Source organism: Rutidosis leptorrhynchoides, chromosome 6, assembly GCF_046630445.1.
Source record: "Rutidosis leptorrhynchoides isolate AG116_Rl617_1_P2 chromosome 6, CSIRO_AGI_Rlap_v1, whole genome shotgun sequence".
In the NCBI taxonomy this organism is placed as follows: Eukaryota; Viridiplantae; Streptophyta; class Magnoliopsida; order Asterales; family Asteraceae; genus Rutidosis; species Rutidosis leptorrhynchoides.
This window is the reverse complement of record NC_092338.1, coordinates 189,394,058-189,406,406: the sequence shown is the minus strand read 5'-3', so window position 1 is coordinate 189,406,406 and position 12,349 is coordinate 189,394,058. Positions and strand designations below refer to the sequence as shown.

The 12,349-nt window shown below is 34.4% G+C and overlaps 2 protein-coding genes across 2 annotated transcripts; both read right to left on the bottom strand.

Annotated features, from left to right (window-relative positions):
• Positions 1 to 1,073: 1,073 nt before the first annotated feature.
• Positions 1,074 to 6,693, bottom strand: LOC139853316 (DNA replication licensing factor MCM3-like). The gene is given in 17 exon segments (XM_071842689.1): positions 1,074 to 1,257; positions 1,401 to 1,542; positions 1,674 to 1,751; positions 1,980 to 2,110; positions 2,194 to 2,283; positions 2,379 to 2,438; positions 2,751 to 2,950; positions 3,450 to 3,615; positions 3,710 to 3,918; positions 4,001 to 4,155; positions 4,277 to 4,513; positions 4,594 to 4,832; positions 4,914 to 5,044; positions 5,322 to 5,530; positions 5,649 to 5,755; positions 5,922 to 6,106; positions 6,679 to 6,693. Coding segments are annotated over 16 exon segments (2,280 nt in total). The 5' UTR covers positions 5,988 to 6,106; positions 6,679 to 6,693; the 3' UTR covers positions 1,074 to 1,197.
• A 1,272-nt stretch (positions 6,694 to 7,965) lies between these two features.
• Positions 7,966 to 11,705, bottom strand: LOC139854314 (uncharacterized). Its single transcript, XM_071843625.1, has 3 exons — positions 11,498 to 11,705; positions 10,108 to 11,292; positions 7,966 to 9,647 (listed from the first exon to the last, which is right to left on the bottom strand). The coding sequence occupies exons 1-3, from the start codon at positions 11,703 to 11,705 to the stop codon at positions 7,966 to 7,968; spliced, it is 3,075 nt and encodes a 1,024-aa protein (XP_071699726.1).
• Positions 11,706 to 12,349: the final 644 nt, after the last annotated feature.

Here is a 12,349-nt window from a genome sequence, read left to right as displayed (position 1 = left end):
AGCATAATTTATGTATTTCTGTTGTTAGAAAATTTTATACGGAGTATATGATAGTTGACAGCTCTATATAAAATATGATTCTACAAATCCAGTTCATTTGAACCGAGTCAGAACTAAATTATAAATTTGCAAATAGATGAAAATCAGTCACTTACAGAGTATGGTAACAAGACCTATAAACTTCCCCAGGCTAAAAGTAACAGACAATGGCCAGAAGCCAGATTGGGTTGGTATATTTTAAGAGTTTGCTTAATGCCCACTTTCTGTCAAATGATTATACCTTTATCTTAAAAGTAATTTTTTACTTGTGATTAGCTGTTAGATTCTTTTACTAATAATCCCACTAAACAGCAGCTATAAAAGCCATTAATCCCACTGCCCCTACTCACATAAGCTACTAATAAATCAATCTTTATTGACATACAAGATATATACAAATATAACCATCACCAAAATGGGAAGTTTGAAGTTCGCCACTGCTCTAGCCGTCATGATGGTAGTTTTGATGAATTTCACTAGTTCCGGAACAATGGCTCAAGAGATTGGGGTGGCACCAGCGCCATCAATGGAGAGTGCTGGAGTGGCGTTGCAAGTACCTGCTCGTCTTGCAGTCATTGTGTCTTTGGTGGCTTACCTCTTCTAAAGCTTTGCATCTTTTTCTAGCATCTTTTATCAATAACCTATGATCTTTGTATGACTTTGATGTATTTCTAGATTGAGTTTATCTCTGTATGCGGCTAAAGTTCCATTTAACTTGAGATGATGAATAATTTGTTATTATGTTGTCTAGAGTACTTTGATGGATTGTTCGTACCCTTAGCAGAAATTATAATAAAAATATCCATCATCAGTATTGCGGTTGCAATAACATCAAAGGCACTTTGTTTTCCCTAGCTACCAAGACTCTATAAAACATGCAATAATATTTAGAAGTTTTTTATACCAATATTTATATAAATACTAATCATATTTGCCAAATAATATAAAAATAAAAACAATGATAGTAATAACAAATAAAAACATTAACCAACTATAAAAGGGTTTGCATATTAACTATCAACTAAAATAGGTAATAAGTATCTGAATAATAACAAGTTCTAGATGTTAATTTCACATAGGATGCAGGTTAAAAAGTTGCAACACTTTTAAGACAATATGGTATTCATGAATGATAAGAATAACATCAGCCTGATTTCTTCAGTAAGTGGGATAAACCACATCATCAACAATCATAACACTCCCTTCATCCCGCCAGCTCTGAACAAAGGAACCATATGTTTTTAGATTAATTAATTGACACTTCAAAACACACATAAAAGTTAAAAAGTAATGATAATATAATAAGAATAATATAAAAACAATTGAGATAATTAGCTAAATGACCGAGCAATATTACATACCTCTAAGAGAGTCATAATCTCAGGCCTCTGGTATGGTACTGCTGCCCTTGCGTTAACCACCTGCTCAATTTCGGCTATAGTTATTTGTTCAAATCGTTGCTCATGTCGATGCTGCTCAAACGCAGACCTAAATGCAGCAACCCTACATGATGAAAAGGATAAAGATACATTACGAAAAAATCTTAATTGTTCATGGTAACAGTAAGTAGTACTACGTACGAGTATATGACTATGCTACACTGGGTTTAATTCTTTAAACAAATATAATCAAACCTCTCAGATGAAGTAGTTTGTGTCACTGAAGGCTCATCCACTTCCATTGCTTCAGTTTGAGTTTGAGTTTCAGTTACAGTTGCAGCCCTGAAAAGGAAAAAGCAGCATAAATTTAATTTGTATGTAATTTGATGACAGAACAAAACAAATAAAAAAGCATATGAATAAATAATTTTCAATGTTCCAATCTAGTAACCGAGTGAATTAGAAAAATAATGTCTATCTAGTAACCGACCCGTATATTTTCCACCCACATCTAATGACCCACTCACCTTGTATTTCTGACACCATTGCTATCTCCATCATTGGTCAGATTTGCGTTTTCTTTCTAGCTCCCTCTCATGTTGTTGCTCACGCTCTTCCATGTCAGTCAACTCTTGATGGTAAATGGCAAAGTTGAGAACTTTCAAGGCAGCTTCTACATCAGATTTCAGAACCTACAACACAAAAAAGGGACCCACATCATGTAAACTTTAAGAAACCAAAGTCATATAATTGATGAAAGAGAAGATTAAGGTACCTGTTTGCTCAATTTGAGTTTAGCATGTGCTGTAGAGAGCCTAATAATAGTCTCCAGGGTTCTTGCAGTTATTGGGAGGGTTCCTCCTGTCTACAAAATTAATGAATCCAAATTGAGATGAAGGAAGTAACATATTTATATTTATACATATAAGTAAAACATGTAGCTGAGTGTTAAATACAAACCCTGGTACTGCCACTTGTGTTTCGAAGCTCTGCATATGCAGTTGCAATATACTCAGATGCCTGAACAAGAAAATTTCATCATTGCCAATCTACACTTTTCGTCAAGTATGGCTAAGCTCAAACCATCTACTAATATTAAAGACGGTCATGTCTAATATCAAATGGGTCACGTGTGTCAAATAGAACAAAATGCTGAAAACAGGGGAAATGAAATCAATGGCCCAAATGGATTAATAGTTGACAACCTAAGCCAGTTCAACTCACTGTAAAAGTTGACCAATCTAGCCCATTACCCATCCCACATGATCTACCTATCAATGAAAATGTACCACGTTTGAGTACAGAAATACAAATGTTCAAGAAAAGTGATACCTCATCAGTAAGATCAGGCGTAATACACCTGTGCTTTGCATAATATATGTACTTCTTGAGAAACTTGATTTTCAATGCTTCAACGTGAGGCCGCCTACTTCTTGTTCTTTTATCACCATGTAGCGTCCGATTATACTCAACAAAAATAGAAGCATTATTGTCAGCTTCATCCTCCCTTCCATACATCATTGAATCCTCACCTATAGAAACATGTTACTTGATGTCAAACAATTTTGAATATGATATTATGTGTGTAAATGAGCCGAGCTACTCGAGTTCTACTCATTAAAAGCTCAATTCCAATTGAGCTTAACAACCTCGATGCAGAGGTTAAACATATTTTGGAGCTTGTTTGATAAACGAGCTCAACTTTATATATTGAGCTCTGACAAGCTCGCGAGCCTATACAAGTCTTTCATTTATATATGTTAAAAAACATTTATATAATAATATAATTTGTAACTATAATATTTAATAATAATAAAGGATGTAATTTTATATAATAAACGAGTCGAGTTTTAAACTAGCTCGAGATTGCATCATATTAAACGATTTGAGCTACTATGCTCGAAAAGAGACCAGCTCAACTCGTGCTCTTCCAATTTGATGAGCCGAGCTCGAGCTCGGCTTGGCTCGTGTAGTCGTGTGCACCCATACATGATATAAATAGGTAAAATCTTGTAACACACATGACCCTACCTCCATCTGCAGCTGAGCGAAATCGGTGCATACGCAAAACATGATCAGAGATGCGTCTATCTATAACAGGATCCATTTGGTCCAACACAATGAAAAGCAAATCAAATCGGGACAGCAAAGAATCAGGAAGTCCAATATTTTTTGTTGGAGTAATTGAGCGATCATACTGCATCGATTAATCAACATGCATAAACTTGAACATAGCTCACAGAATAATAATAATTATATACGAGATTAACAAACGGCTTTGAACTAGTTACCGTTCCATAAATGGGATTAGCAGCTGCTACAACACTGCATCGAGCATTCAACGATGCATGGATACCAGCTTTTGCAATTGTTACAGTCTGCTGTTCCATAACTTCATGTATTGCTACACGATCTTGATCATTCATCTTGTCAAACTCATCAATGCAGATCACACCCATGTCTGCAAGAACCATTGCACCAGCTTCCAGTCTTCTTTCCCCTATAAAGTTTCAGTATTTATTGTTTTGTAACAAAAAGGTAATATAATTCAGTTTTATATCGTTTAAAAAAAAAGCTCTCACCTGTTTCTTGATCAGATGTAACAGCAGCTGTCAACCCCACCCCAGAAGAACCTCGACCAGTGGTTGATATTGCCAAAGGCGCAATATTCATAATAGCCCTAAGAAGCTGTGACTTGGCAACAGAAGGATCCCCAACCATCATCATGTTGATGTCACTGCAAACATCATTATCATAAAACTGATTATTTGCATGATAGTTAATTTGCCATAACTTAAATAAAATAGAGAATTAATTCATGCAGCAATTGCTTTCTTGAAAGAAAAAGGACACCTTACCCTCTTAGGTGAGTCCCATTTTTCAAGTTCTTCTCTGCTCCACCAAGCAACAATAAAATAACTGCTTTCTTAATCCATGAATGTCCATAAATAGAAGGTGCAACAGATCTAGAAAGCAGATCAAATATATCTTCCCTCTGAGCTATCTTCTTAATATTTGGGATGTCTTCATCACCATAAACTGGAGCAGTTGCCTCTTTATTCAGCATAAAAACATTGTTTGCTATAAGCACGGTCCTGCATGTGATAATAAAACGGTTTATATTCCATTTTTCAAATGATACAAGTGACACAAGATATAGTTGAGTTAAATTAACCTGAATACTCCATTCACACTGCCTTGACTTTTGCCTGGAATAGCTTTGTATATTCCAACAATTGCAACACGGTCTCCAGGTTTGCATGAGTCCACGAGATCATCTTCTGCAATGACATCAACGGTTCTTGGTAGTTGACCGGGAGCAGATTTCTCGGGCACTTCTTGCATTGATAGTGTTTGATGGTCTTTGTAATGGCAAAGCCCATACTCAGTTACTAACAAATTACCATTGGCATCCTGCATCATATAACAAAAATGAGATACTTATGTGTTATGATGACAGTGATATGTGACATGTCATAAAGATTTTGCTATTACCCGAGTTGGATACACGGAACCTGTTGGCAAACCCATTGTAGAGGTAATATCCCGATACTCACGAGCTGTAAACTGCTTAGTTGAAGGACAATAATGAACACTTTTGACAACCTTTGGCCTTACAAGAGAGCCTAAAGAAAATGGTGAACTATGTGTTAACATACAACAAGATTGATGCAAGCTATAGTAAGTCATGAATCACACAATAATGTCATCACGTAGACCTGAAAGGTTTTATAAATACGATATGAGATGACAATGAAAAGAATTATGTCTCTATGGAATAACCTACTTATTACACAGTGTGGGCAAAATAGAGCAACGTGGTAGAGATCATATCGTAAGCGACAATACTTCAAACACAGATAGAAAGCTTTAACTACGACAACCATATCACTGAAAACTTATATTTCGTAATAATACCCTCAACTTTAACCATGGAACCAATAAACTCAGATAGCAGATCTCTAGGAGTAACATTCCTCGAAACAAACTGGCCATCAAATCCAATCAACACTTGCTCCACTTCTTTCAAAAACTTAGGGTTAATACTCCGTGTTCTCTCTGTTACAAAATCCGCTAACTACTGTATATATTAGCTAGGGTTTCGTAACAGCCTAAATTACAAAAACACTAATATTTATATCACGTTCACAACAAATAAAATCATAATACTTACAAACTTCATAATTTCATCTTCAACTTAATATACGTATATATGTGCAAGTATATTACCTTCGCGCCAAATCCTCAGCTCCTCGTTGAAATAGGTGAGACAGTCGAAAAATCAACCGGTGGCGATTTTCGAAGATCATTTTCCGGATATCTTCATCTAAACTATCCTGTTAACAGAAACACCTATTTGTAAATATATATTGATGAAAATAAATATCAATATATATATAGATATATATATATATATATATATATATATATATATATATATATATATATATATATATATATATATATATATATATATATGAAAATTAGGTTAAAGTGATTTACATTAGTTTCGAAAAGATCACTGAAAGCTTTTTTGTTGGAAGCCCTAAGCTCGTCACTGATGTCCATTTTCGTATGATCGATTGGGGAAATAACGTTTGATTGAAGATGGATGAATAAATGAGAGGGGTGAAATATTTTGCCCTAATTCGACTGTGTGATTCTGGCGGGAAGGGCAATGATAGATTCTGCGGGGGAAAAATGGAGTGTAGAAAGGTAATCTTCCGAGTGTAAACATTGGACTTATTTCGTTGGCCTTAATATAATTGGCCTAAAAGAAATGGTTTAAGCCCAAGTTTGTTACTAAACATTAGCCTTATATCAATATTCAATACGCTTATTTATATTTATATATTTATTTATATATATACTAATTCTCCCGTAAAAATGATGCAACCCTATTGGCAATACACGTAACACGTAATGTAAGATAACATAATCCCTCTGGTACAAGTGAATTTTTCATAAATTTTCTTTGTCAATTTAATCAATAAATATTTTTATTTATATTATTTACTAGATTTTTGATCCCGTCCGTTGGACGGGTACTTTTCCGAAAAATTTATGTACTTGTATTCGTACTAAAAGTTGTACATATATTTTGAAGGCGGCAAAGAATAAAATTAGGGGTTCTGATAGAGTAACTTCATTCGATTGTATAACAGTATCATCAATAAAATTAGGGGTTCTTTAATGCAGGTGCTAACGAATATATAAAGCATAAATTATAAAGGATTATAAAATAATTAGATTGACTTACAGGGTAATGAAGTTGATGTGTTTGAAAGGCGGTGAACTCCAAAATCTCAAAGTAATATACACAGAGCATTGACCAGTCCTTCAATTACCAAGAAGTGGTATGATGGGCTTTAGGGCTTCGAAAGGTTGGCAAATACTTAATAAATGGGCCTGGTAGTCTTATTAAATTGGGTTAATTTGTAGTTACTATTTTTGTGGATTGCTAAGCATAGACAGTTAAATTTAAAATGTTTATCCACTTCAGAATATCAATAAAATTGAAATGCGTTATAATTAGATAATTCTTGTGTGTATCGCGAATACTTATTATTGGTTTTTTAAGGTTTTTTTTTTTTTTTTTATTTCACTATGAAATTTTTATTTCTGGATTGCATTAGTTCATGTTGCTTATAGAACAACACATTTTTTCACCATACTTGGCTGAAAGTAATTTTTTTTAATGGTATAATTTGACTATGATTATTAGTGATTTGTATTGTATCTATTATTAATGCAATAGCGAAGATTGCTGCCCAGCAGCCCAGAACCTTTAAACACGTATCGTACTGGCTGACCCGCCCAAAGTGCCTAAAAAATGGTTAATATAAATAAAATGATAAAACCTTACTACCAAAATTTGTACAGCTAAAAATTTATTTGGTGAGCAAAATGTAAAAAAAAAGATAAACTGATTGATTCAATTGAATACATATAAAGTGCTCTTAAGATCAATAAAGTAGAAACAGCTGGTGTTTTCGAGTCATGACAAACACAGGTGTACTGGATGCATATCAGAATTGAGAATCCATGAATAGAGTATTCCATTCGGCCCGCGAAAAAAATTTTAAAAATTCAATTTGTTGTCACTGATTAAACAGCTAAAGTATGTAAAGTTTGGTATAAAGCCTATTTTGTCAGTCAAAACTGTATAGCATCATTTTTATAGTCAAACACGTTAGATAGACTTATAATTTGTAGATCTAAAAGACGTATGAAAGAAACTAATAAACGATAAAACAAATGACTACTTACAGTTGTCTTTGTTATATAAATTACATACCTATTTAAAGGATATTGAGACTTTAGCATGGCATAATCTCTCGTATGCTGATAATGGTTGCTGTTTTACAACTTAATCCACTGAAAGTTACCTGTCTAAACAAAACATAACATATTTAAAAATTAAATTACTTTGTATGTCAAATAATGTATAAATAGTTGGTGTGTAATAGTGGTTATGTGACACAAAATGTATTCAGATACTAATACTTTGGAAGAAAAAAAATGATGAAACTTTATCAACCTGTTATTAGAGGTGTTGTAAGACTTCTTTGTAGACAACATTTTTTGTTGTTTTTGAAATTTCATTCTCCTTGTTTAAGATTAGTACTTTAAGTCCTTTTTTCGATGTAACTCTAGAGAGAGCCACATATAGCTGCCCATGACTGAAAACTGGTTTGGGAAGAAATAAACCAACATGCGCTAAGGATTGACCTTGACTTTTATTTATTGTCATTGCAAAGCAGACAGCTAATGGGTACTGTCTTCTCTGAAATCTGAATGGAATCCTTTTATCTGATGGAACAATTAACATGCGTGGAATAGCAGTTATCGTCCCAACGTGTGTACCGGTCAATATCTTTGCTTTAATCATTTTATCACCGAGTTCGGTTATCTGTAAGCGTGTACCGTTGCACATTCCACCTGCTTGATCTACATTCCTTAGCAACATTACTGGGACACCTACTTTCAATACAAGATTATGCTTCGGTAACCCACCAAGGTTGATGATGTTCAGATAATCTGTTGTGTACAATTCACTGTTAAAGTGAGAGTCTCTATCTGACTGACAAATGCTGTCTGAGGATAAATATGATCTCTCATCGCCTTCAAGAGATTCCATCATTCGATCGTTAATGATGTTAACAATTTCGTGTGTCGGTGCTAGAATTGCACGTTCTTGGTAATATGTAGGATTGCCCAGATTATTTAAAAAATCTGGATATATGGAAGAAATAATCGATCCAATTGGATCTGCAATATCCGTAACTAACACATCTTCAGGCATATCGATTTCTGAGATTCCATCTTCTGTTGGGTTTATAGTACCGTTACCGATGTCTAATAACCAGTCTGCAAAACTTCGTATTTCCTCGACTTTCTTTTTATTTTCCTCTTCAGATAGACCAGAGCATACACTTGAGAGTCTCATATTAACTGTTAATTTTAATACAGTTAGATGATCCCAGATATATGATGAATTGAGTGCAGCTGCAACTATATCCTCTCTTCTTCCCTTTGTAATAACAGGTAATACTTGCCTAAAATCTCCACCAAATACGACAACTTTTCCTCCAAAAGGTGTTTCCTGGCTATTTGGATTATCTGGTCTACAAATGTCCCGTAAAGAACGATCAAGTGTCTCAACACAAAGTTTGTTAACCATTGGAGCTTCATCCCATATAATCAACTTAGCTCTTCTTATTAATCCCGCAAGGTTACTACCTGGTAAAATCCTACAAAATGATTCATCGGTTGGATCTATAGGAATACCAAAACGGGAATGGTCTGTCCTTCCTCCACTCAACAATAGAGCTGCAATGCCGCTAGAAGCAACATTTAAAACAATCTCTCCTTTACTCCGTAACGCAGCTGACAATGTTTTCCAAAGAAAAGTTTTTCCGGTACCACCATAGCCGTACAGAAAGAATACACCACCTTTATCTACTTCAATAGTGGATATAATAGTATCGTATGCTTTCCTTTGTTCTTCGGTTAGCTTATCAATACACTCAGAATGTTCACTTTCTAGCTTAGACATGTTGTAGGACAATTCGTCTATGATAAGTTGATTATTAGACAAATTAAGACCATTTGAAGAAGGGTAAGGCATTCTGTTGTAATTTCTTAATGATTTCCCATTACGTTGAAGTATATTTTCAATCTCAATCAAAGTAAGGTCCTTTAGCATTTCTCGTGTAGGTTCAATACCTGCGGCATAAAATTATACATATTAGTATAATAGGTAAATAAAATTATTAATTATGTAACATATTAGAGACATTTATAACATAATCAAGTACTGGTAAATAAAATTATATGTAAAATATTTAATTTAAAATTATAGAGTTCAATATGTGTAAATAATACTGATAAGCATCAGTATTCTATCAATATATGCTAGGATATGTTAACCAAGAATTAACATTGATTGTACGAAAAAATATGTCTGTGAGTTTCTGTGATTATAAGTTTAAGCAGAACCATAGAGAATGGTTCTATTTTACATAATCAGTTAGCCTCTTTTGGTTTATCATAATAACGTTGTATGATTACATTATGTGTAATTTTATAAACAGTTTAATGAGTAGTACACGTATGAATTTAAACAGTATAAGCATAGATTAAATACAATATTATTATTGTATATAATAACAGTAGTATATGTTACCTGATATCCGCTGATGAATTATATCGACTGACAAGTATTCAAAAGATGTATCAAATACCACTTCTGGCCTGCTCATACTGTCTGAGAGAAGTAGTTGAGCAAATAATCTACGAACAACATGACCAGAACCCCATGTGCTGGTCTCCTTGATACCATCGATGTATTCTTGGTCATCATCTAACAATCCCATTTCATAGCACGCGTCTTTGAATGTAGAACATATCTTACCATTGACTGTCCTGATATCCTCATATGAAGTAGGACCCCGAACCTTATTCAACAAAATTCTAAGGTAAAATAGTTCACCAGATTGAGGTGATACATGATGTATACGACCTATCGAACCGGTTTTTCTTTTTCTTGAAGTCCAAACCCTTTTATCCTTGTTCCAAACAAACTTTGTTGGAAAGTCAACATAAGTTAATTGCCGCGCTTCTTCGTTAACTTTGTTACATTGCATCCACTCAAGAAACATAGAGTTGTTAACCGTAGGTCTGTCTAGAACATTTTCAATATAATCTTCTTCATCAAAAACGATAGACTGTTCACCCTCCAAGTGAAAAGCAAGGCGTATTACAGTTGGATTTCTATGATGTATATCAAAGGAAAGAATCCTCCACACAGCCTCACATGATGATACATATCTACAATCATAGTATTCTTTAATTTCATCGGTTTCTTCGTCAAAAACCCCGGCAGTGACCCTATCGTTTCCCTTGTTGATGTATTTAAATAAATACCTAAATGCACCAATTTGGTTACACCATTCTACATTGATGTGTGCTTGATATCTTTTGAGTAACAATGCATTGTATGGTACAACGGACCCATTATCAAGATCGTGTCCTTGCTTAGTAACCTTTCGACCATTGTCTCTTCTTTTATAAACTGGGTATCCATCTTTATCCACACTTGTTTCGTCTGCATATGCCTTTGGGAACCTTTTGGTGCATTTTTTTTCTATGTCTGTGCACGCGCATTTAGGGTTTTTTTCTCCACATGGACCGTGAATCATTAGGTCGGACACAAGTTGATATAGTTCAGGGTCTTCGTCCTTGTCTGGTAGTTTAGCACTAATAAACTCATCTATATCTTCTGGTTCCGGCAACTTGTCCCTTTCATCCAAGAAAATGCAGATATATGCGTGCGGTAATCCTCGTTTCTGAAACTCTACTGTATAAAGTTCTGTATGATGTAGGCATAAACAATGTATTAATTGGTCGCACAATGATAATTATAAATTGTAAATAGTAGAAGTTTCCAAGAGTTGTTTTTAGGTATTAAATTTATTAATTTAATGTCAATAAAAATAGTATTCATATTGATACAATATTACATGATAAATATAATATATAATATTTATTATGGGTGATTTAATAGAAGTACTCACCAGCTTTAACCCTTCCGAAAATTTTATTACGCTTTATGTCATCCATCAGTCGATCGAGTTTAATTTTAAATACTCTCGACTGGTACATAGGTTTATCCTCCGGATTAAAGTTTGTACCTTCCAATGCTCTACTTATCTCGGGCCATTTGGAGTTGCAAGTAAAAGTTATAAAGAGGTCGGGATATCCATATACACGACACAAAGCCATAGCATTTCGATAGTTTTCAATCATGTACCTTGCACTACCGGTAAATGAAGCTCGCAATTTTATCCGATTTCCAAGCATACTGTTTACAACATCACCGGTAAGAGTTGCCTATGTTAGGTTGTTAAACGAATCAGCTCTTAGTATATGTTGATTGTTTCTGATGTATGATATTCGTTCAGACTCAACCATCGTATAAGCATCGACTAAGAGTTGCTGATGCAACTTACTCGCTAAATGTGCAAGTGTTGGAGATGATCTTTCTTGGATTTTGTAGGCAAAGAATTCTCGCATAGTAACCCTTTTCTTTTTTCTTGTTGTGTTCCCGTCAACATCTCTATGATCGATATCTGTCCTGTATCCATCTTCAGCCCAGACAAACAAGAGAGGATACTGCAGAGCCAAATATTGAGGATGCAGTTCACTAATTCGTTGTAATCCATCAGCTTGACTGTCGACGATTATATCTCTCTTATCAAAATTCAAATCAATGTCACCTACAATTAGAGCAGCTACTTCATCAACTGTTGGTAAATTGTAGTTACGTCCATCGGTACTTCTGCGCCCTATTAATTTGATTTTAAAGTTAGTTCTTTTATTTTTTTCAAATCGATCACGCGCCATACGATACATTTTCACAAGTGGGT

Coding starts and splice junctions, on each gene's coding strand:
- LOC139854314 (XM_071843625.1), bottom strand. CDS start 11,705: ATGGCTTTGTGTCGTGTATATGGATATCCCGACCTCTTTATAACTTTT. Junction 11,293..11,497: donor TTTCGGAAGGGTTAAAGCTG/GTGAGTACTTCT, acceptor TACATCATACAG/AACTTTATACAGTAGAGTTT. Junction 9,648..10,107: donor AATTCATCAGCGGATATCAG/GTAACATATACT, acceptor TTTATGCCGCAG/GTATTGAACCTACACGAGAA.